Genomic DNA, 21,588 nt, shown 5'->3' on the forward strand with positions numbered 1-21,588 from the left:
CAGTGGCCCGCGCCACAGATGTCCCTGAGGTCCGAACGGCTGCTGCTCAGTTTGATGAAGGTAATGGGGGGGAGGGGGTTTGAGACGCTTTAAAACATGGGTGATTCGCACACACCTGTCTTGCTAATGGAAATAGCGGCTCCTGTGTGCTCCCCGAGAAGTGGCCCTGACCTTCCATTCACCGGACCCTGGACTGGCACCATGTCCGTCAGTCAGGGCTCCCTGGGCTCGCAGTGTACAGAGCAGGGAGCCGGCGGAATGACCCCAGCCCTGAAGGCCCGTGTGTCCCTGAGCACCTGATCCCTGTGGGTCTGACAGGCCCACAGGGATCAGGGCCACACGGCTTCCCGTCGCGGTGAGGGAGACATTCTGGAGGCAACACCACGACGCCACGGGGAAAAGACAAGTGAAAAGGCAGCCAGAGCGCTGGGAGCACAGCCTTCGCTTGTCGCCTGGCGGCTTGTAGTGAACAGAAATGTCTCATAAGCTGTTTATCAGGCTCCCTGCCTCGTGACCAGCAATCTGGCCACAGGGAGGGGACGCTGCCTGAGCGCGGCAGGCCTCAGAACTCGGGGCTCTGCCCTGGGGGCGCCTGGTGCTGTCTATGGCATCAGGTCCTGGCACCGGGAAGCCGGCAGAGTGCTTTGTCTGTAACATGACGTGGAATCTGTTTTCACGCACTGCCCCTGGCAAACAGGAAGCCCTGTGTAAGCAGGAACGTATTCCATCATTTATGGATCTGTGAGCACCAAAGTTGAGGGCACGTCACTTGATTTTTGAATGGATGCTATTGGTAAAGATGTGGCCATTTTAATACTCTAATGCTAATGTAAAACATATTTTTCATTAATCTTTAAGAACAGTTTACAGCTATTGAGGGAGAAAATGACTTTTCAGTATTATTCTAGATTCACTTTTCAATATTATGTGACTTCCCTTAATATAGTGTGAATTAGTGTGATTACCTGAGAACCGATGGCCTCAAAAAGCACATTTATCACAACGTAAAATCTGTTTTAGCTTCCAACCTTTAAAAAAATAATGTGGCATAAAATAAAAAATAAAAGCGAACAAACAAATAAATAAATAAAAAATAACGTGAATTGGGTAAGCACAGAAGCCTGACAGGAGACCAGCAGGCCTGTGTGAAGGGCAAGGGCGGTCTCACGGACAGCCATCAGCTCCATGGCCCAGGACCCAGTGAGCACTCTCCTGGACGTGAGGACAGGAAGCTCCTCCAGACGGGCAGCAGGGGGCCCTCCCAGGACCTCACAGGCACTCCTGGCTGGTGTGCTCTGGGCTGCCATCTGTTCCCAGGCGGCACCTCCTAACCCTCAGCCCAGCACCTCGGCGCCACCGTAAGTGCGCCCGGCAACGGGACTGGTGCCGTGTCTCTGCTGCATGCAGACGCTCGGGGCCTTTAGTTTTTAAGACGCTTTTCTGACCCTTCAGGTGTGAGCGGCCTGGGAAGGGGCCTTAGAACGCGTGAGAACTGATTTCCAAAGCCACTCTGTGGACCCCTGAGCTGCCCTTTAATGAGAACCCAACTCCTACCTTGAACACAAACATCTCGCGGCGGAGGACGGCCAGCGTGTTGAAGTTGCCTTCGCAGATGCTGGGCTTGGCGCCGGGGTAGGCGGGCCTGCCCGTGGGCGGCCGGGGCGGCCTGGGCCTGTCGTTCCTGCGGGGGTCGGCCGGGGGCACGGAGCGGTGCGGGGGCGCCGTGGGCAGGGGTCTGGTCGGCGGAGGGGCCTTGTCCGGCGGACCTGCGGGAACAGGAGGACAGCGCCGGCTCATTTAAAGTGCCCCAGAGCCCGCCATCCACAGAGGCACATGTAGGAGGCCTCTCCATCGTGCACTTCTGAGCAGCAAACCGCCTGACCCAGGGCCCCTGGGCCGCATTGCTCAGAGGCCGCTACACATGCTCCCTCCGGGCCCAGGTGGCCAGGCTTTCCTAGTTAATTTTTAATGACAGTTTTTAGAGCTTCGCACAGATCTCTGTGGAAAAGCTGCTTTCAAATCCCTTTTGGAATAGGTGGTGCATAAATAATAAATAAATGGCAATCAATACTGGAGCCTCACATGTGAGTGCCACCAACATTTGTCCTGGATTTCGAGGGACAGTCTCTACACAAATATCTTTAAAAGTTAACATAAACGAGTTAGTCCCATGTCTCCTGTTACAGTTTACAACCTCTTCCTGACTCATCATTCTCTTGTCAGGAAATGCTTGGATCAACTGCTAGAACAGCTTCATGTGAGCACAGAATCGGAACTCCCTCTGATTAAGGCACTCTGAGTCAAGCCAAAGTTTACACAGGTAATTCGGTGCAGATGCAGATCATCATTCCTCAAAGGATTTGGGTTTCTACAAAGAAACAGTGTTGGAGAGATTAAAAATGGAGCCCTAGCTGGTTTGGCTCAGTGGATAGAGCATCGGCCTGCAGACTCAAGGGTATGTACCTTGGTTGCAGGCCCAACTACCAGTAGAGGGTGTGCAGGAGGCAGTTGATCAATGATTCTCTCTCATCATTGATGTTTCTTCTTATTATTATTATTATTAAAAACATAACATACAATTTTCCATCTTCCCCCCCCCCCCATTATAGTTCACATTTCAGGTGCACAACAGAGTGGTTCGACATTCACACACTTTACAGAGTGGTGCCCCTAATATCTCAGTGAGATGGTACCCCCCTGGCCCATACATAACTATTACGATATTATGTTTTCCTCCATTGACCTCTCTCCTGCCACTCCCACCCCCAAAAAATGCCCTCACCCCCTGGTGACTCTGGTGACTGTGTAATGCTCATGTGTATGCATATAAGTCCTTTGGTGGATCTCTTACCCCCACTCCCTGCCTTCCCTCTGAGGTTGGACAGTCTGTTCCATGCTTCTCTGTCTCTGCCTCTATTTTTGTTAATCAGTTTAAGTTGTTCATGATACTTCACAAATGAGTGAGATCATGTGATATTTATCTTTCTCTAATTGGCTTATTTCACTCAGCATAATGCTCTCCAGACCCATCCATGATGTTGCAAATGGTAAGAATTCCTTCTTTTGACAGCAGCATAGTATTCTATTGTGTAGATGTACAACAGCTTTTTAATCCATTCGTCTGCAGATGGGCTCTTAGGCTGTTTCCAAACCTAGCTATTATAAATTGTGCTGCTATGAACATAGGGGTGCATATATCCTTTCTGATGGATATTTCTCGTTTCTTAGGATATTTCCCTAGAAGTGGGATCACTGGGTCTAGTGGGAGTTCCATACTTAAGTTTTTGAGGAAACTCCATACTGTTCTCCACAGTGGCTGCACCAGTCTGCATTCCCGCCAGCAGTTCATGAGGGTTCCTTTTTCTCTGTATCCTCGCCAGCACTTGTCCTTTGTTGATTTGCTTATGATAGCCATTCTGGCAGATGTGAGATGGTACCTATTGTCATTTTGATTTGCATTTCTCCGATGATTAGTGACTTTAAACATGTTTTCATATGTCTCTCGGCCTTCCTTATGTCCACTTTCAGAAAGTATCATTTTAGGTCCTTTGCCTATTTTTTTATGGAGTTGTTTATCTTCCTTTGGTTAAGTTCTTTGAGTTCCCTGTAAATTTTGGAGATTAAACCCTTATCAGACGCAACATTGGCAAACATGTTCTCCCATGCAGTGGGTTTTCTTGTTTTGTTGATGGTTTCTTTTGCTGTGCAGCTTTTATTTTAATGCATTCCCATTTATTTATTTTCTCCTTAATTTCCATTATCCTAGGAGCTGTATGGGTAAAGATATTGATAAGACAAATGTCTGAGATTTTGCTGCCTGTGGTTTGCTCTAAGGTTTTTATGGTTTCCTATCTTACGTTTAAGTCCTTTATACATTTTGAGTTTATTTTTGTGTGTGGTGTAAGTTGGTGGTCAATTTTTTGCATATATCTGTCCAGTTTTCCCAACACCATTTATTGAAGAGACTGTCTTGACACCTCCATTATATGCTCTTGCCTGGTCAAATATTAATTAAGCGTAATGGCCTGGGTCGATTTCTGGGTTCTCTGTTCTGTTCCAGTGGTCTATATATGTCTGTTCTTGTGCCAGTACCAGGCAGTTTGAAAACCATGGCTTGGTAATACAGCTTGATATTTGGTATTGTGATACTTCCAACTTTGTTCTTCTTTTTCAGGATTCAGGGTCTTTTTTTATTCCAGATGAATTTTTGGAGTTTGTTATAGGTCTCTGAAATATGCTGCTGGTATTTTAATGCAGCTTGAATTGCACCTATAGATTACCTTGGGTAGTATGGATATTTTAATGTTGATTCTTCCAATACATGGACATGGTATATTATTCCATTTGTTTATGTCCTCTTTTCTCTCTTTATAAAACTTCCTGTAGTTTTTTTAGTTACATGTCTTTTACCTCCTTGGTTAAGTTTATTCCTAGGAATCTTATTTTTTTTTATTGCAATAGTAAATGGGATTGCTTTTTAAAATTTCTCTTTCTGTAAGTTTATTATTGATGTATTTAAAAAGCCATAGATTTCTGGGTGTTAATTTTGTATCATGCTACAATGCTGAATTAATTTATTAAGTCTAATAATTTTTTGATGTAGTCTTTAGGATTTTCTATGTACAATATCATGTCATCTGCAAATAATTATAGTTTTACTTCTTCTTTTCCAATTTGGATGACTTTTATTTATTCTTCTTGTCTAATTCTATGGCTAGCACTTCCAGTACTATGTCCAACAGAAGTGGTGAGAGTGGGCAACCTTATCTTGCTCTTAGGTGAAATGGTTTTAGTTTTTACCCGTTGAGTATGATATTGTCTGTAGGTTTGTCATATAAGGTTTTTATTATGTTGAAGTATGACCCCTCATACTTAGAGTTTTTATCAAGAAAGGATGTTGGATTTTGTCAAATTCTTTTTCTGCATCGATTGATATGACTATGTGATTTTTATTTCTAAGTTTATTTATGTGATGTATCACGTTTATTCATTTTAGGATACTTGCATCCCCAGAATAAGTCCCACTTGGTCATGATGTATAATCTTTCTAATGTATTGCTGGATCTGATTTGATAGGACTTTTTGAGGACTTTAGCATCTATGTTCATTAGAGATATTGGCCTATAATTCTTTGTAGTATCTTTATCTGGTTTTGGGATTAGGGTAATGCTGGCTTCATAGAAAGAGCTTGGAAGTGTTCCTTCCACTTAATTTTTTAGAATAGTCTGAGAAGGAAGGGTTATAGTTCTTCTTTGAATGTTAGGTAAAACTCCCCCAATGAAGCCATCTGGCCCAGGGCTTTTGTTTGCTTGAATTTTTTTTAAAAAATATGTATTTTATTGATTGTTTACAGAGAGGCAGGGAGAGAGATAGAGAGTTAGAAACATCAATGAGTTGCCTCCTGCACACCTCCTAGTGGGACATTTTCTGTCATTATTACCGTATTTTCCAGCGTAAAAGACGACTTTTGAAACAAAAAAAAGTCAACCGAAGATCAGGGGCAAAAGACCAAAATTGCACAAAAATTACTTGCAGATCTTGAAGGTAAAGTAAGTCTTTTCTTTGAAGTGGGGGGTAGTCTTATACAGCAAATATAGGCCTAAACCTATGTTTTAATTGTAAAATTAGGGGGTCGTCTTATACGCCAGAAAATACAGTACTTCAAATGGGTTTTTTAATCATTGCTCCTATTCTTGTCATTCTGGCACCCCTATTATATGTATGTTACTTTGTTTCATTTTGTCCCAAAGCTCCATTAGGCTCTCCTGCTTTCTAATTTGTTTAGCTGTTCAGATTGGGTGTTTTGCTGCCCTATCTTCTAATTCACTAATTGGATCCTCAGCTTCTTCTAGTCTACTGTTTAAAACTTCCATCATGTTTCTTATTGTAACTATATCACTTTTTTATTTCCTCCTGACTCTTACATAAGTTGTTGATTTTCTCACCCATCTGGTTTATGAACAGTAGGACCATTACTTTGAATTCTTTTTCTGATATATTGCATGCCTATGTTTCATTTAGTTTCTTTTCTGGTAATTCCCCCTTTTCCTTGTTGGGGATTGTTTTTTGTCTTCCCATTCTTGCTAACACTGATCCAAAGTTTGCTTGCTGGATGTGCAAAGCTGGGCTGGCACCTTGGTCTTGGTGGGCAGGGGATGCAGACAGAGGCTTGATTATGAGACTCACAGGGCAGGAGCTGACTACTCAGTCTTGGAGAAGGAACTCAGCCAGAAACTCACCTGAGGGACTGTGGGGGCCAGGGTGATGCTGCAGGCTTGGCTGGCAGGGACACAATTCAAGAGTCACCAACAGGATGCTTGGGAACTATGCGATGGACTGGCAGGAGACGAGTATACTCCAGGACCCACAGGAGCCCTCATCCAGAGAGGCTGGAATTCTGGTGTCTGTGGGTCTACAGCTCAGGTAGCAGGTATTTGGCTGGAGTGCCTGTAGGGCCCAGGATGGAGTCTGAGTCTAGTCTGGGTGGTGGTGAGACTGGGCTCCTAGTCACAGCAGCTCTCCCCTTCAAGATCTCATGGTTTCTGTCAGGACAGCCACCCTGGGAGTAATTTCAGTAGTCGCAGAGGCCCTTCCTCTAGGATAACCTGGTCTTCCAGCCTCTGAATGTCCTGCAGGGTCTAACTGTCCATCACTTACACACACACACACACACACACACACACACCTACCTCACACTCCTCTTTTGCTCTTCCTTCACACTCTCTTCGACATTGTCATTCTGCTAGCCACCGTTGTCCTATCTCATCATCATTAATGTTTCCATTTCTCTCTTGCCCTCTCCTTTCCTCTCTGAAGTCAATAAAATGATATATTTTTAAAATGGCAGTGGAGTAAGTGGATGCTGCAGGACCAAACTGGAATTACAACTAAATGTAAGAAAACACCCTGAATAATCAACTGAAGACTCCCTGGAGAGAGGCCTGATACTCAAGGTTGGGAAGTGGAGACCACATAGAGACTGGTAGGAGGGGCAGAGGCACAAAAGGGCTGGCCACAGGCCCACAGACAGCAACTGAAATTGCAGAGGGATATCTCAAATGTGGGGTATTGCCACTGAGAACTCTGCAGACTAATCCCCAAGCTGTGCCCCTCTTCTGAGAGCACCAGAACTGAGAAGGTTATGCACATAATATCTGGCCGTGGATAACAGCAGGATTGTGTTCTTCCAAGAAGAGATGGCTATTAATGCAGGCACCCTCTTAAAGGGCCAATGTACAAAATTCCCTGTGGAGCCACTCACCTTGTGCTTTGCAGAGGGAAGGCAGAGTACACTGGAGCTGTGCGAGCAGAAGCCAGTGTTGGAGGCTCTGGGATTAAACCTCAGAAGGCAGACATCCTGGTTTCAGAGGCTAAGTCATTCCTTCTCACTTTGAAGGTCATTTTTCTCATGCAGACAATTGTTATGTAGGCAGTTTTGCCTGGGGGAAGAGAGGTTACCCACCTTGGAAAACACCTTGTCCCATGGTGTGGAGTTGCTGAGGCCCATAAGAGACTGAGAATAACAACTTTCCTCCAGACAGAAGCAAGTGCCCCACCCTGATGGGAAAAACTCTCACATCTGCGGGCAATTGCCTGAGGGCTATTCCAAACTAAATTCAATCTGCAAGAGGAGGTGGTCTCTGAAGGCTTTGAGTCTTTGTAAGAAACAAATTGAGCCCTAGCAGTTTTGGCTCAGTGGATAAAGTGTTGTCCTGTGGACTAGAAGGTCCCAGGTTTGATTCTAGTCAAGGGTACATGACCAGGTTGCATGCTCAATTCCCAGTAGGGGACATGTGAGAACAGCACCTGATCAATGATTCTCTCACATCATTGATGTCTTCCCCTCTCTCTCTCTCTCTCTCTCTCTCTCTCTCTCTCTCTCTCTCTCTCCCCCCTCCCCCTTCCTCTCTGAAATAAATAAAAATATATTTAAAAAAAAAAAAGAAACAGCGAATGACATTGTCCTAATGAGAGCTTGAAAGGTGTAGCACATCTACCTAATAGTCAGAAACACAAACAGGCATCCAAAACGAGGAGACAAAGAAATAACCTCCAAATGCAAGAGCAAGAGAACTTTCCAGAAGACATAAATGAAGTGAGATAGGAAATTTATCTGATGTAGAGTTTAGAATAATAATGGTAATATGTTCAACAGTATGAGAAAAGCTATAATAGCTATGAAAACAGAAATAAAGAATAAGATGGCAAAATAAAGAACATATTGGAAGGAATAAATAGCAGATTAGGGGAAGCTGAAGATTGGATCAGTGAATTTGAAGACAGGGTAGCAAAAAATCACTCAATCAGAGAACCAAAAAGAAAATAAACAACAATTTAAAAAAACAGGTGGACAGCTTCAGGGAGTTGTGGGGCAATGTGAAACATAACAATATCTGCATAGCAGGTGTGCCAGGTGATGCATAAAAGAATAATGTGTTTGAATAAATAATGGCAGAAAGCTTCCTTAACCTGGTGAAGGAAAAAGACACATAAGTTCAGGAGGCACAGAGAGTCCCAAACAAGAAGAATCCAAACAGGCCCATGCCCAGACACATCATAAGTAAAATGCCAAAAAATTAAAGTCAAAGAGAATCTAAAGGGCAGTAAGAGAAAAGCAAACTGTTACCTAAAAGGAGCTCCCATAAGGCTGTCACCTGATTTCTCATAAGAAACTCTGAAGCAAATGGCATGAAGTACTCTGGGAAATGGAAAGCAAGGATATTACTATATCCAGCAAGGCTATAATTCAAAATAAATAGTCAAATAAAGAGCTTCCCAGACAAAAAAAAAAAAAAAAAAAAAAAAAAGGCTAAAGTAGTTTATCGCAAATCACAACCAAGCTAGCAAAGCTAGCATTACAAGAAATGGTAAAGAGAATGCTGTTATGAGGAGAGGGGGGGAGGAGGAAAGAGAGATCAGGCATACAGAATTAAGAAGGCAAGAAAGAAGAAAATATAAAAAAGAATTAAAATAGCAATAAATAAGTACCTATCAATAATAACATTAAATGTAAATGAATTAAATACTCCAATCAAAAGACATAGGGTAGATCAATGGATACGAAAACATGAACCAACTATATGCTATCTACAAGAGACCCACCTTATAACAAAACACTCACACAGAATGAGAGTGAAGGGATGGGAAATTTTTTTTTTCCATGCAAAGGGAAAGGAAAAAAAAAAAAAAGGCTGGTGTAGCAATACTTTTATCTGACAAAATAGACTTCAAAAGGAAGGCCATCACATGAAACAACATACTAAATGAATCAATCCAACAAGAGAATGTAACCTTGGTAAACATATATGCACCCAATATAGGAGCACCTCAATATATATATATATAAAAAAAAAATACTTCTAGGGGACTTTAAGAAAGACATCAACAACAATCATGTCATAATAAGGAATTTTAACACCATTCTGACTTAATTGGATAGATCTTCCTGACGAGAAAATTAACAAGGAAACAGTGATCCTAAAGGACACACCAGGGTTTAATTGAAATTTATAGAACATTTCACCCCAAAGCTGCAGAATATACATCCTTCTCAAGTGCACATGGGTCATTCACAAAGATAGACCACATGTTAGGACATAAAATAAGTCTCTACAAGTTCAAGAAGTTTGAAATCTTCTCAAGCATCTACAGAGATCACAGTGGAATGAAATTAGAAATCAACTACAGTAAAAACACCCAAAACATTCAAACACCTGGAAGCTAAATAGCATGTTATTAAACAATGAATGGATTACCAATGATATCAAGAAAGAAATAAAAAAAAACTTCCTACAAATAAATGAAAATGAACACACAACAAACCCAAAATCTATGGGACATAGCAAAAGCAGTCCCAAGAGGGAAATTCATAGCACTAGAGGCCTACCTTAAAAAACAAGAAAATTAATAATAAACTATTTAACCCTACAACTTAAAGAACTAGAAAGAGAACAACAAGAAAAGTCCAGAGCAAGTAGAAAGAAGGAAATAATAAAGATTAGAACAGAAATAAATGACATAGAGGCAAAACAAAACAAAACAAAAATCAGTGAAACCAAGAGCTGGTTCTTTGAAAGGATAAACAAGATTGATGATCTATTAACCAGACTCATCAAAAAACAAAGAGAGAGGACCCAAATAAATAACATCAATAATGAATGTCACACCACAGAAATACAAAGGATTGTAAGAAAATACTATGAACAACCATTTGCCAACAAGCTGGGCAACATAGATGAAATGGAAAACTTTCCTAGAAAAATATAATATTCCAAACTGAATCAGGAAGAATCAGAAAACCTGATTAGGCCAATAACTATTGATGAAATTGAAACAGTAATAATAATAAAAAATAAAAATTCCCAGCAAACAAAAGCCCTGAATTAGATGGCTTCACAGGGGAGTTTTACCAAACATTCAAAGAAGAATTAACACCTATACTACTCAAACTATTCCAAAAAGTCTAAGAGGAGGGAATACTTCAAAGCTCTTTTATGAGACCAACATTATCCTAATTTCAAAATGAGATAAAGACAGTACAAAGAAAGAGAATTACAGACCAACATCCCTGATGAACATAGGTGCTAAAATACTCAACAAAATATTAGCAAATCAGATCCAGCAATACATAAAAAAGATCATACACCATGACCAAGTGGGATTTATTCTAGGAATGCAAGGCTGGTACAATATTTGTAAATCAATAAATGTGATACATCACATAAACAAACTGAAAGACAAAAACCACATGATCATATCAATAGATGTGGAAAAAGCATTCAACAAAATCCAATATCCATTTTTTATTAAAAACCCTTAGTGAAGAGGGAATAGAGGAAGCATACTCAACAAAATAAAGGCCAAATGTGACAAACATAAAGCCAACATTAGACTCAATGGACAAAAACTACAACCATTTCCCCTAAGAAAAGGAATAAGACAGGGATGTCCGCTTTCATCACTCTTATCAACACAGTACTAGAAATCCTAGCCACACCCATCAGTCAAGAAGAAGAAATAAAAGGCATGCCAATTGGAAAGGAATAAGCAAATCTTTCAGTATTCCCAGATGGCATGATATTGTACAGAGCAAAACCTAAAGACTCCACCAAAATACAACTAGATTTAATAAATTAATTTGGCAATGTAGCAGGATACAAAATCAACACCCAAAAATCAATGGCTTTTTTTATACACCAATAATGAATTCTCAGAAAGAGAAACTAAGTAAACATCCCACTTACCATTGGAACAAAAATAATAAGATACTGAGGAATAAACTTAACCAAGGAGGCAAAAGACCTGTACTTAGAAAACTACAGGACATTGAAAAGAGAGATAGAAGATGATATAAACAAGTGGAAGAATATACCGTGTTCACGATTGGTAGAAACAGCATCATAAAAATATCCATACTACCCAAGGCAATCTACAGATTCACTGCAATCCCTATCAAAGTACCAACAGCATATTTCACAGATTTAGAACAAATACTCTGAAAATGTATATGGAATCATAAAAGACCCTGTATAGCTGCAGCAATGCTGAGAAAGAAAGACAAAGTTGGAGAAATTACAATACAGTACCTGATTTCAATTATATTACAAAGCCACTTTAATCAAAACAGCCTGGTAATGGCTCAAGATTAAGCATATAGATCAATGGAACAGAACATAGACCCAGAAATCCACCCAAGCCATTATACTCAATTAACATTTAAGAAAGGAGACAAGACTATAAAGACAGTCTCTTTAATAAATGGTGTTGGGAAAATTGGACAAGTACATGCAAACTAGACCACCAACTTACACCATACACAAGAATAAACTCAAAATGGCTAAAGGACTTAAATGTAAGTTGAGAAACCATAAAAATCTTAGAAGGATCCATAGGCAGCAAATCTAGGACATCACCCGTAACAATATGTTTATGGTTACATCTCTTAGGGCAAAGGAAACTAAGGAGGAAATAAACAAATGGGTCTACATCAAAATAAAAAGGTTCTGCACAGCAAAAGAAACCATCAGCAAAGTGAAAAGGGAGCCCACTGCATGGGAAAACAAATTTGGCAATGATACATCTGATAAAGGGTTAATATCCAAAATAGATAAGGAACTCATACATCTTAACATACACACACACACACACACACACACAAAAAAAAAAAAAAAAAAAAAGACAAACAATTCAATTAAAAAATGGGCAAAGGACCTAAATAGACACTTCTCCAAAGCAGATATATAGATGGCCAAAGGACATAAGAAAAAATGCTCAAAGTTATTAATCATCTGAGAGATGCAAATTAAAATGACAATGAGGTATCACCTCACATCTGTCAGAATGACCACTATCAATAAATCAACAAATGACAAGTGCTGGTGAGGATGTGGAGAGAAGGGAACCCTTGTGCACTGCTGGTGGGAATGCAGACTGGTGCAGCCACTGTGGAGAACAGTATGGAGTTTTCTCAAAAAAATTAAATATGGAACTCCCATTTGACCCAGTATTCCCACTTCTAGGAATATATCCTAAGAAACCTGAAACACCAATCAGAAAGAATGTATGCACCCCTATGTTCGTAGCAGCACAATTTAAGATCTGGAAAGTGCCCATCAGTAGATGAGTGGATGGAAAAGTTGTGGTCCATAAATAAACTTATGAACAGAGAATCCAGAGACATGGAAGCCTGGAAAAGACTGTGGATGCTCAGAGGGAAGACGGGGGAGGGTGGGTGGGTGGAATTAGCCAAAGACCTTATAGTATATATGCATCATCCATGGACATGGACAGCTAGGTGGTGAGAGCCTGGGACAGGGTGCAGGCGTGGGCTGGAGGTTGTGAATGGGGGAGGGGGAACACATATGTAATACGTTCAACAATGAAAATTTTAAAAATTAATAAATAAATGAAGAGTATGCCAAGATTTACAAAAGAGGAGAAAGAAGCAATAACCTGCTTGCTTAATCTGCAGACCTTCTGCCAAGACCCCTGACTCGGCCCCAGGAAGGACCTGATAGTTCCCTCGGACACTCAGTGTGCTCAGTGTCCCAGAAACGTCACCTTGTGAATCTCCCAAAAATCAAGAGCCACACACAGTGGACCTGTGTTTTTTAAATCTGTTCTAACCCGGTGAGAATGCTTACCACTGAGCTATCGCAGTGGACGAACTAAGGAATGCACACAGGATTAATGAACTGAAATGCCGCCACTTAAACTGCCAGCAGCATCTCCTGGGCACTGGGCGTTCCGCCCGCACAGCCCCAGCGAGCAGAGGAAGCCGGAGGCACAGGCGCCAGGTTGGCACAGCAGGACCTCCGTCTGCAGGCGATGAGCGCCAAGGACTTCACAGCCTGTGGCAGAATGCCCTCCCAGGCCGAGGTCCGGTGAGGGAGCGGGTGATGGTGGAATGTGTGATAGTCCTTTTCCCTTCATCGGACCTGCATTCTAGACCGGGCCCCACAAATAACAGCGCCCTCACTGCACTGGACACGCACTGAGGATACATGTGAGTCAGCGTGGCCATGTGTTAACGTTGACGCCCTCGTTCGTTAACTTTCATTCTTAGTAACGACAGGCCTTTGAGGCCGTTTCATTATATCCAACCAGCAAGGGCATTTTCTGCAACTTCAAAGGTGATTTGTCTGTGAAATATCTAACAGCAGCATCATAACCCGAGAGAGAGACAGCCTGTGAGTCTGCACCAGAGCCTCAGATGTTAGAGGAAAAGCTTATGTTTCTCACCGTTTTTATTGGTTACAGTCATTTATTACCTATTTTTACCTGAACTTAAACACTGAATGTTATCAGCGCTTTACTGTAACTACATCTCTCAATGAAACTCAGTGAGAAACTCTTATCCGTGTTTAAGAATTTCTCATAATCTGTCTATTCAGGCATCTTGGCTTACTGCCAACAAAACTTGATGGAGTGAAGGCTTTGGCCAATAGGTAAGACTGCTTCCCTAGCATTTCCTCTCAATGTACTGATAGCACCTATTTCAAAGAAGCAGGCACAGCAGGAATTTCTGGACTCCTCTGCAGGGTTAAGCAAACGGAAGCAACCAATTTTTATACTTCAGAAAATAACTCAAATAAATTAATTTCTTAAAAAGTATAAAAGTCCTGCCAGGTAGCTGGGTTGGTTAGAACATCACCCTGATAGTCCTTGGTAGGAGGTTCGATCTCCAGGCAGAAGCCATCAAAGGATGTGTCAATAAGTGGAGCGAAGAGCTGGTCTCTCTCGCTCTCTGTCCCTCCCTCCCTCTCTCTAAAGTCTACACATCGGAAACAACCACGCAGAGGCAGGTACCCACCGTAGATCTTCTGGATGCCCTGCAGGTCGTCGCTGGGCAGCTGGAAGCTGTCGGTCTCCATGTACTGGTAGAACGGGGCCATGATGGCCGTGGGGTCGTTGGAGTGCTCCAGGCCCAGCGCATGGCCCAGCTCGTGCACGGCCACCAGGAACAGGTCATTTCCTGTGCGGGAAAAGACAGGGCTGACTGAGGAGCACCCGAGCTCGGAGTCCTCCTCGCTGTACCCGAGAGAATGGGGCATCCTGGCTTCAACCTGCCTTCTCCCTGGATGTCCTGCCTGTGCTACTTCACAAGGGAGTGGGGTGGGGAGGCATGTAGGACGCCACATGCATGTAGACATGTGAAGGGATGGCCAAGGAAGGAGAGCTGAAGAAAGAGCAGCAGCATCAGAAATGGCTGCTTCTGCGTAGAGAGGTCCGTCTACTGGGTCTGCTTGTACAGCCTGCAGTGCAGGAGCCCTCTGTGAGCCCGGGAGGCGGCTCTCACTGTTACACGTGAGAGCGGGCAGCAGAGGAGTGAGGAAGGCCCCGGAGACAGGCTGCCGTGTGCCCAGCCACCCTGTGTTTATGGAGCTGCAACTAAAACTCGGTCATTATTTATACACCAGGAGCCCAGCACTCGATTCAAAATCACACGGCACCACCCACCCTCGAGTCGCTGGTCCAGCCTTGCCTCCCTCTCTGGCCCTTGAAGCAGCCTTGGCGTGGAGGCCCCTTCAGCTCCGCCCCCCATGCTGCACACACAACCTCTTCCTGTCCAGAAGACCTGTTATGGCATCCTGGTTAATTAACATATTTTTCTATTAGATATACAGATTTTTCCTGCTTACATTATTTTTTAAAGTTAAAAAAAATTCTGTTCCAGTTGACATATAATATTACATTAGTTTCAGGTGCACAGCACAATAAACTGACATATAATTTACTAAATGACAAGCCACTAAGTTTAGTACCCATGTGGCACCATACAGCATTAGCACAATATTACTGAGTATATTCCTATGAGAACTCGGCTGTTTTATGAACTCTTCTTTTCCTTACTGACCTAGAATGTGGGACTCAGTTGTGTAGCCTCACAGTCATGGTAACTACATTTGCTCTATAACTACAAATTCTAATCAATTCATAGACAAGCTGATTCCATCCTTTTAATTCAGAGCAAATCTCAGCCCAGCGCTGCAGTGCTGAGGGCACACAGACTCCATGGAGCAGCCAGCGGGGTCACCCATCCCTCGTCCATGGCCCCCTCACTGTTCACTGCATGCCTACACTCTGCAGGCACAGCTCTAGACTCAGATGGCACAGATGAGAACATGTCATACAACAATCCCCACCCTAACAAAAGTAACATTCTAACGAGGGAGACTGGAAAGAAACAGGATAGAAAAGACATACAAGTGTTACATGATAAGGAGACATACAGGTGTTACACGGTGACATGATAAGGGGACACGTACAGGTGTTACACAGTGACATGCTGAGGGGAGACTTATAGGTGTTACATGGTGACATGATGAGGGGAGACATACAGGTGTTACACTGTGACATAGTAAGGAGACAGAGAGGTGTTACATGGTGACGTGATGAGGGGAGACGTACAGGTGTTACACAGTGACATGCTGAGGGGAGACATACAGGTGTTACACAGTGACATGCTGAGGGGAGACGTACAGGTGTTACACAGTGACATGCTGAGGGGAGACGTACAGGTGTTACACAGTGACATGCTGAGGGGAGACGTACAGGTGTTACACAGTGACATGCTGAGGGGAGACGTACAGGTGTTAGTGACATGCTGAGAGGAGACGTACAGGTGTTACACAGTGACATGCTGAGGGGAGACGTACAGGCGTTACACAGTGACATGATAAGCAGAGATGTACAGGTGTTACACTGTGACATAGTAAGGAGACATAGAGGTGTTACACGGTGACATGGTAAGGGGAGACGTACAGGCGTTACACGGTGACATGATGAGGGGAGAGGTACAGGTATTACATGGTGACTTGGTAAGGGGAGATAGGCAGAGGCCGGGAAGCTGGAGGGCACCTGTAGCCAGTTCCTGCAGAACTTTGGACCATGGTGACAGGAGGCTTTCAGTCTGAGTGGTGGGCCCTACATGCTCTGAGCAAAGCAGGGACCCGCTGGACCAGGCAGACTCTGGGGTGCCCTGGGGAACCAGGAGCAGCTGTGCCAGCCTGGGACGTCATCGCCAAGGTGCGGGCGACCTGGCCTGAAGCAGGCGCCTCAGAGACCGAGGGAAGCAGTGACATCCGGGGTGTATTTAGCGAAGAGTGCAGCGGCGAGGAGAGAAAGCAGAAACAGCTCAGGCGAGCTGCTCCCATGTGCATGTGTGTATGTGTGTGCATGTGTGTGTGTGTGCGTGCATGTGTGTGTGCGTGCGTGCGTGAGTGTTGGCTCGTTTGGGGGAGGTGAGCGTGGGCATCATCACCAGAGCTCATTCCAGGGGTGCTCAGTTGGAGACGCCGTGCAAGTAGAATTCTGGCGACCGGCAAGAAAAGGCACTTCCCGAGTCTCTTCACTCCCATGGACTTGGCCCCTACTGTCCAACGCCCCATCCTCCTTCTCGCATGAAGAGTCCAGCCGTCCTGGGCAGGGCCGGGATGAGGCCACGGCCAGGACATGGCCTCTGTCCATGTGGAGCCGCCCTGCCCACACACTGGCTCAGCTGTGCTCCCTGCTGCAGGCATCATGTGCAGGTCTGGGCCGTGAGCTGTGTGGCTGCCAGACCACAGGGCTGTGGAGGCGCAGGGAGTGCAGGCCACGGAGCAGAGTGCGGGGAGCAGAGTGAAGAGGCTTCCCCTCGGCGCCATGCCCGGGCTTCCCTGAGCCTGGCTTGTACCTCTCCAGCCCGTCCCCCTTCCAAGTTAGAGGGACAGGAGCGCCTTCCCACCTCACCCGACTTCGCCTCATGCCCCAGCCCTTTTGCTTTCTTCCTGTTACAGATATGAATGACCATCTAATCAGCTGACAATTGCCAGGAAATTTTTTCTCAAGATGCTACTCTGGATAAGAAACCAATGCAATGTGGCTCCTGGGTCACACAGTCACGGGCAGAGATACACACAAGGAGGGAGGGGCGCTCAGGAGGAGGGGCACGAGGCGTGTGTGCAGCACGGGGAGCAGACCTCCCGCTGCCCACAGGCCTGCGCAGCTGAGAAGGCGGCTGGAGGAAAGGAGCGCCTGGGTGTCCAGATGTCGGACACAGAACACAGACTCCAGCATGAGCTCCTCTGGTTTCAGACCAGATGCCTCTGCTAAGGCCCTCATCTGACATCACAGGACATTGGGGACAGAGCGCCCACTGGGCAGTCAGGGAGTGAGGCTGGCAGGTGCTCCCGTGGCCTCAAGACCAGGACCTTCCTCTGCCAGGCGCTCCCCTGACCAGGACCAGGCTCTCCCCGCACCATGCCCTCCCCACACAGGGCCCTCCCAGCACCATGGCCTCCCCACACCAGGCCCTCCCCACACCAGGCCCTCCCCGCACCGGGCCCTCCCCACACAGGGCCCTCCCCGCACCGGGCCCTCCCCACACCGGGCCCTCCCCACACCGGGCCCTCCCCACACCGGGCCCTCCCCACACCGGACCCTCCCCACACCAGGCCCTCCCCGCACTGGGCCCTCCCAGCACCATGCCCTCCCCACACCTGGCCCTCCCAGCACCGGGCCCTCCCCGCACCGGGCCTTTCCAGCACCGGGCCCTCCCCGCACCAGGCCTTCCCTGCACTGGGCACTCCATGGACCAGGCCCTCCCCCCACCGGACACTCCCCAGACCGGGCCCTCCCCAGACTCGGCCCTCCCCTCACCGGACACTCCCCAGACTCGGCCCTCCCCTCACCGGACACTCCCCGACCGGGCCCTCCCCGCACCGGGCACGGATCTCAAGCAGCCGAGGACCCACCGGGGCCCCAAGCACAGCCGTGGCTCCCGGGCCCAGCAAGAGCCCGGCGACACCTGAGCTCAGTGCTGGGTCCCAGACCCCTGTGGGCCCTCCTGCCTGCTTTTGTCCGGAGTCCCAGGGGCCTGTACAGGGTGACATTTCTCTTCACCTGCACAACTTCCAGCCTGTGCACCCGCTCCTGCCCCAGCGAACAGGGCGGGGAGTCTGGCTCTGGGCCGCCTCTGGCTGTGCTGCCCCGGGGGGTGAGTGTGGGCCTGGGGGCTGTGAGAGCTCCGTTCTCCCCGGAAGACAGTCTTATCACACGCGGTTGGCACATTGAGACCAATAAGAGAACCACCGAGACCAACACGGGAAACCAGTGACCGCACCGGTCCTTCGTTCGGGGACCTGCGCCCTCAGGTCCTGCGCAGCCTGTGCCCGTCTGAGGAAGGTGAGCCCATGGACACTGACCGATCGGACAGAGCCCGCAGAGCGTCCCCCGCACTATCCACGGAAGCACTGGCCGCGGAGAGCTCCGGGCACTCTCCTTCTCCGGACGACGGCAATCCCCTAACCACCCGCACGGCGTCTAACGGGATCGTTGTAGACGAGGTACCGCCTGTGACTGGATTCCACTGGAAACAGCTGCTGTCGCACATGCGCTTTAGAGAGCTAAAGAGCGCGGGATCCCAAGGGCTCCCGGCTGAGCACTGCTCCGGCCTAAACTGCGCACACCCTGACTTGGCTCTCTCAGGAGGCCCCGCTGGGCCGGCCCCACGGTGCCTCTGGTCTCCCGTCTGGGTGTGCTCGTCTCAGAACCCCCAGCGTCAAACCAACGATCACACACTCACCACCACTCTCCTGCCATAACTACCTCTACGCTCACCCAGTGTCCCTTCGCCATCCAGGCGAGTTCCCACGCTGTGCCCGGGAGGACACTTCCCCAGGCACTGAGACATGATGATGCAGCCCGGCCGAGCGGCTCCGTGGGTTGGAACGCTGTCCCAGAGGATAAGGTGACCAGATGGCCCGCTTTTGGCGGGACAGTCCCGATTTTTAACAATGTCCCACGGCGTTTTAAAAAAGTCCAGATTTTTGGAAAAAACGCTGCAGGACGTGGGACAAATTGTTAAAAATCGGGACTGTCCCAGCAAACGCGGGACGTCTGGTCACCTTACCATAGGAACATAATCTGAGGGGCGCCCGTTCAGTCCGGGTCAGGGCATGGACCTGGGCTGTGGGTTGATCCTGGGTGGGAGCGCAGAGAAGGCACCCAGTCAATGTTTTGCTCTCTCTCCCTTCCTCTCTCAGGTGTGTCCTTGGTGAGGATTAAGCACTGTTATGAGGAATCCTAACAGGTGTTGTCTCATGAGCCTATCAAACACTGGCCTCTCGGCGGCCCCACTGACTCCGTCTGCTTTCTCTCACCTCCTTCCTCTGGCACCCTAGCCCCTTAGCTCACTGCCAACCTGAGCCTTGAGTTTCTCATTTCCTCACTAATATCGTGACATTTTCTGGCATTTAAAATATAAGGAAATCAAATACCCATCTAATAGGTCTTCCAAAACCATTACGTTTTTCCAAGGTATGGCCCCACGGGACATTTCCGGTTCTAATTCATAAGCTCAGTGCTCAGCTCAGGCCTGCATGCCAGGAGGGGCACCAGGAAAGCTCCAGATCAACCCCAGAGAGCCGAATGCTTCCCTCAGGCGCTGGTGTGACAGGAAGTCCGCTTTTCAGCGAGTCAGGCACGTCTCATGTCTTCACTACAAGCAGCAAAGTCTTGCGAAGCAAACCTCGCGTGGCTGTGGCTCCCTGCACTGTGCCGGCTCTCAGGGTGCCGCCTCCGCTGAGCCCGGCTGGGACACGCTGGCCCTGGCCCCGTCGCGGGGGTCAGTGCTGTGCTCCCATGCTCCAGGGGTGGAGCCCCTCCCTCCGCAGCTGGGACAGACACCGTGCACTGCCTGACACAAAGTAACGAAGACACGTGGCCTGCATCGCCCCTCCTGCACCCGTGGACCAAGTCCGCTCTCCCCCATGATGCTGAGGTGCCGGCAACAACCAGGTGTCCAGGCCTCAGCCACTGCCACTTCCTTTCTTCATGAAGGTGCTGATTCTCATCTAAAGAGCTGGAGGAACTTACAACAAACTAGAGCACTCACAGGCAGAGAACAGAGGGACGACTGCCAGAGTGAGGGGAAGGTGAAGGGATCAGACACGTGGGATCACAGCCCTGGTGAGAACTGTGCGTCTGCCAAGGGGAGGGCTCTCAGAACATTCCAGCAAACCCCTGTCTTCGTGCAGTCGGAGGGGCTTCCAGCACAGGCAAGATGCACCCACAGCCAGCCGAAGGGTGCGGGGGTGGGGGGAGGGTGCCGGGGGGGTGCCGGAGGGTGTTGGGGAGGGGGTGCCGGGGGCTGCTATTGGGATCACACGCGTGGTGGGTCCTGCCAAAGGCTGGGCATCACTAAGCCTCCACGTCTCCTCAGTCTGCCGCTAGGACGGTGAAGCCCACAGGGTGAGGTGGAGGAACAGATTTCGGTAACGAACCGTCATTCTTAATCCTCACCGGAGGATTGTGTTTCCATTGGTGCTGAGAGAGAGGAAGGGAGAGAAAGACAGCGGTCGTGCCTCTGGCTGCATCCTGACTGGGATGGAAGCCATAACTGGGCCTGTGGGTCCAGGACAGCCCGGCCGCTGTGCTGCCGGTGAAGGCTCTTCAGAGGGACTGGAAACGAGCACTTGGTCCAGGAGGGGGTTCTCACAGTGACCCCTTGAGGTGACATGGTCACCCCCAAATAGCAACCGAACAAAGGTTTGGAGAAAACTGGAGGAGCCGGGAAGTGGCACAGCACCTCGGATTGAGGTCTGTTTGACCCCGAAGTCCCGTTTCTGTGCCGAACATGACCCTCCATGAATTACTCCCCCCACTGCCCTCCCCCCAAAAACACCTGTCTGGAGTAAGCGTCATTGCCCGCACCGGGTAAGCCACCACGTGGACGCGGGCTCAGTGAGGCAGAGACCAGTGCTGCCTCCCAGGCCACCACAACCTCGGCCCTGCGCAGGAGTGTTACTGCCATTGCTGTCACGGCGACAGGAAGAGGTTACCGTCCACCACACGTCACCGGGAGCAAAGCCGTCACATGACCAAATCTCCCAGGAGCCCAGCCATGTCCGCTGAGGACACTGCCTTTGGCTCATTGGAGCGTGTGAAACCTCACCACGGCGACATCCCAAAGGGGTTCCTACTAAGGACAGTGTGGGTCGCCTGCTACAAACTGCCCTCCATACCCAGCCTCCCTCCCCTGGCCCCGGCCACCTTCCCTGCAGCTCTCCTTTCCCTTCCCACCCGCTCACGGCCTGCCCTCGGCCACGC

The 21,588-nt window shown here is 47.4% G+C and overlaps 1 protein-coding gene across 1 annotated transcript in view; it reads right to left on the bottom strand.

The window, feature by feature from the left end:
* Positions 1–21,588, bottom strand: part of MMP16 (matrix metallopeptidase 16) — a 138,772-nt gene that overhangs the window by 26,077 nt on the left and 91,107 nt on the right. The window contains exons 5-6 of the mRNA XM_084864786.1: positions 14,312–14,473; positions 1,555–1,766 (exon numbers count right to left, since the gene is read on the bottom strand). Of these exons, the coding sequence (XP_084720912.1) occupies positions 1,555–1,766; positions 14,312–14,473 (374 nt within the window). The remainder of the gene's footprint in view (positions 1–1,554; positions 1,767–14,311; positions 14,474–21,588) is intronic.

Source organism: Pipistrellus hanaki, assembly GCF_964339955.1.
Source record: "Pipistrellus hanaki genome assembly, chromosome: 17".
Lineage (NCBI taxonomy): Eukaryota > Metazoa > Chordata > Mammalia > Chiroptera > Vespertilionidae > Pipistrellus > Pipistrellus hanaki.